This window comes from Cynoglossus semilaevis, chromosome 20 (genome assembly GCF_000523025.1).
Source record: "Cynoglossus semilaevis isolate Cse_v1.0 chromosome 20, Cse_v1.0, whole genome shotgun sequence".
NCBI classification, from domain to species: domain Eukaryota; kingdom Metazoa; phylum Chordata; class Actinopteri; order Pleuronectiformes; family Cynoglossidae; genus Cynoglossus; species Cynoglossus semilaevis.
Window position 1 is genome coordinate 14,285,504 of NC_024326.1, and position 1,261 is coordinate 14,286,764.

Here is a 1,261-nt window from a genome sequence, read left to right on the forward strand (position 1 = left end):
GTAAAAACACACACACACCTGACGACGTGCAGCCAGCGCCCCCTGCTGGTAGTTGGTGCTACAATGAATGTATTTTTGACCAATCAGAGTCAGTTAACGGGTGTGGAACCAGCGTTAAACCAGACGCCGTACGACAAAGACGACGTCAACGCGATGGATTTTTACACCAAGTACAAAATCCAAAAATATCTGTCTCTCCACTAGGGCGGAGTATTGGCCACAATCTGGTCATACATGGGGCAACAATACCATATAATGCGATTCTATAGGACGATTTACTGAGTTTGACTCTATACTCACTCCCGATTGGTCAGGTCAGAAACAACGTCTACGAGGCCCCAAATCCCAGGTTAGGGTTGCGTCACTGTGGTGACCCTTGACCCTTAAGGGACTAGCCTGAAGCGAGTCTTCTCCAAACTCCAATCAGACAGGCGACCCCTTCCTCCACAGCCCCCTCTGGTGGTCGTCCCAGACGTTTTGGTGCCTGCTCTCAACACACTGCTGCTCTGGCTGTTACGGTGTTCAAACCAGCAACCGCCGGAGACCACAGGCTGGTGGTTCAACTCCAAGTTTCCAACGGTACCAGTTAAAGACGTGAGGAGAAAAAAAAACGCCGTCGTTTCCACGCTGGAACAACTACTGAAGAACGCCGTCGTTTCTACTGAAGAACGCCGTCGTTTCTACTGAAGAACGCCGTCGTTTCGACAGAAGAACGCCGTCGTTTCTACTGAAGAACGCCGTCGTTTCGACAGAAGAACGCCGTCGTTTCTACTGAAGAACGCCGTCGTTTCTACTGAAGAACGCCGTCGTTTCTACTGAAGAACGCCGTCGTTTCTACTGAAGAACGCCGTCGTTTCTACTGAAGCTGGGCCGTGTTGGACCACTGCAGCGAGGAGTTGTCACTTTCAGCCACTCGACAGGTCAGCGTCACGGTGCCACCTACGGACACGGTCTCGTCGGAGGTCACCGGCTGCAAGGGGTCGTCGTCTACGTGGGTGAGACAGGGACGGGGGAGATAAGAGGAGAGAGAGAGAGAAAAGACATCAGTGAGATGCTGTGAGTCTGTGAGGACAGAAAACCGTGAACAAACTGTGTTTTTATTCTGGTTCCCAAACACGACAGACTCTCACTGTACCTGTCTGTGTCTGTGTCTGTCTGACTGTCTGTCTGTCTGTTTGTCTGTCTGTCTGTGTCTGTCTGTGTCTGTCTGTGTCTGTCTGTGTCTGTCTGTGTCTGTCTGTGTCTGTCTGTGTCTGTCTGT

The 1,261-nt window shown here is 51.4% G+C and overlaps 1 protein-coding gene across 1 annotated transcript in view; it reads right to left on the bottom strand.

Moving 5' to 3' along the window:
• The window catches only part of cadm3 (cell adhesion molecule 3), a 103,656-nt gene that overhangs the window by 58,641 nt on the left and 43,754 nt on the right, over positions 1 to 1,261 (bottom strand). Inside the window, exon 3 of the mRNA XM_025052453.1 lies at positions 861 to 987. Coding sequence (XP_024908221.1) covers positions 861 to 987 — 127 coding nt within the window. The remainder of the gene's footprint in view (positions 1 to 860; positions 988 to 1,261) is intronic.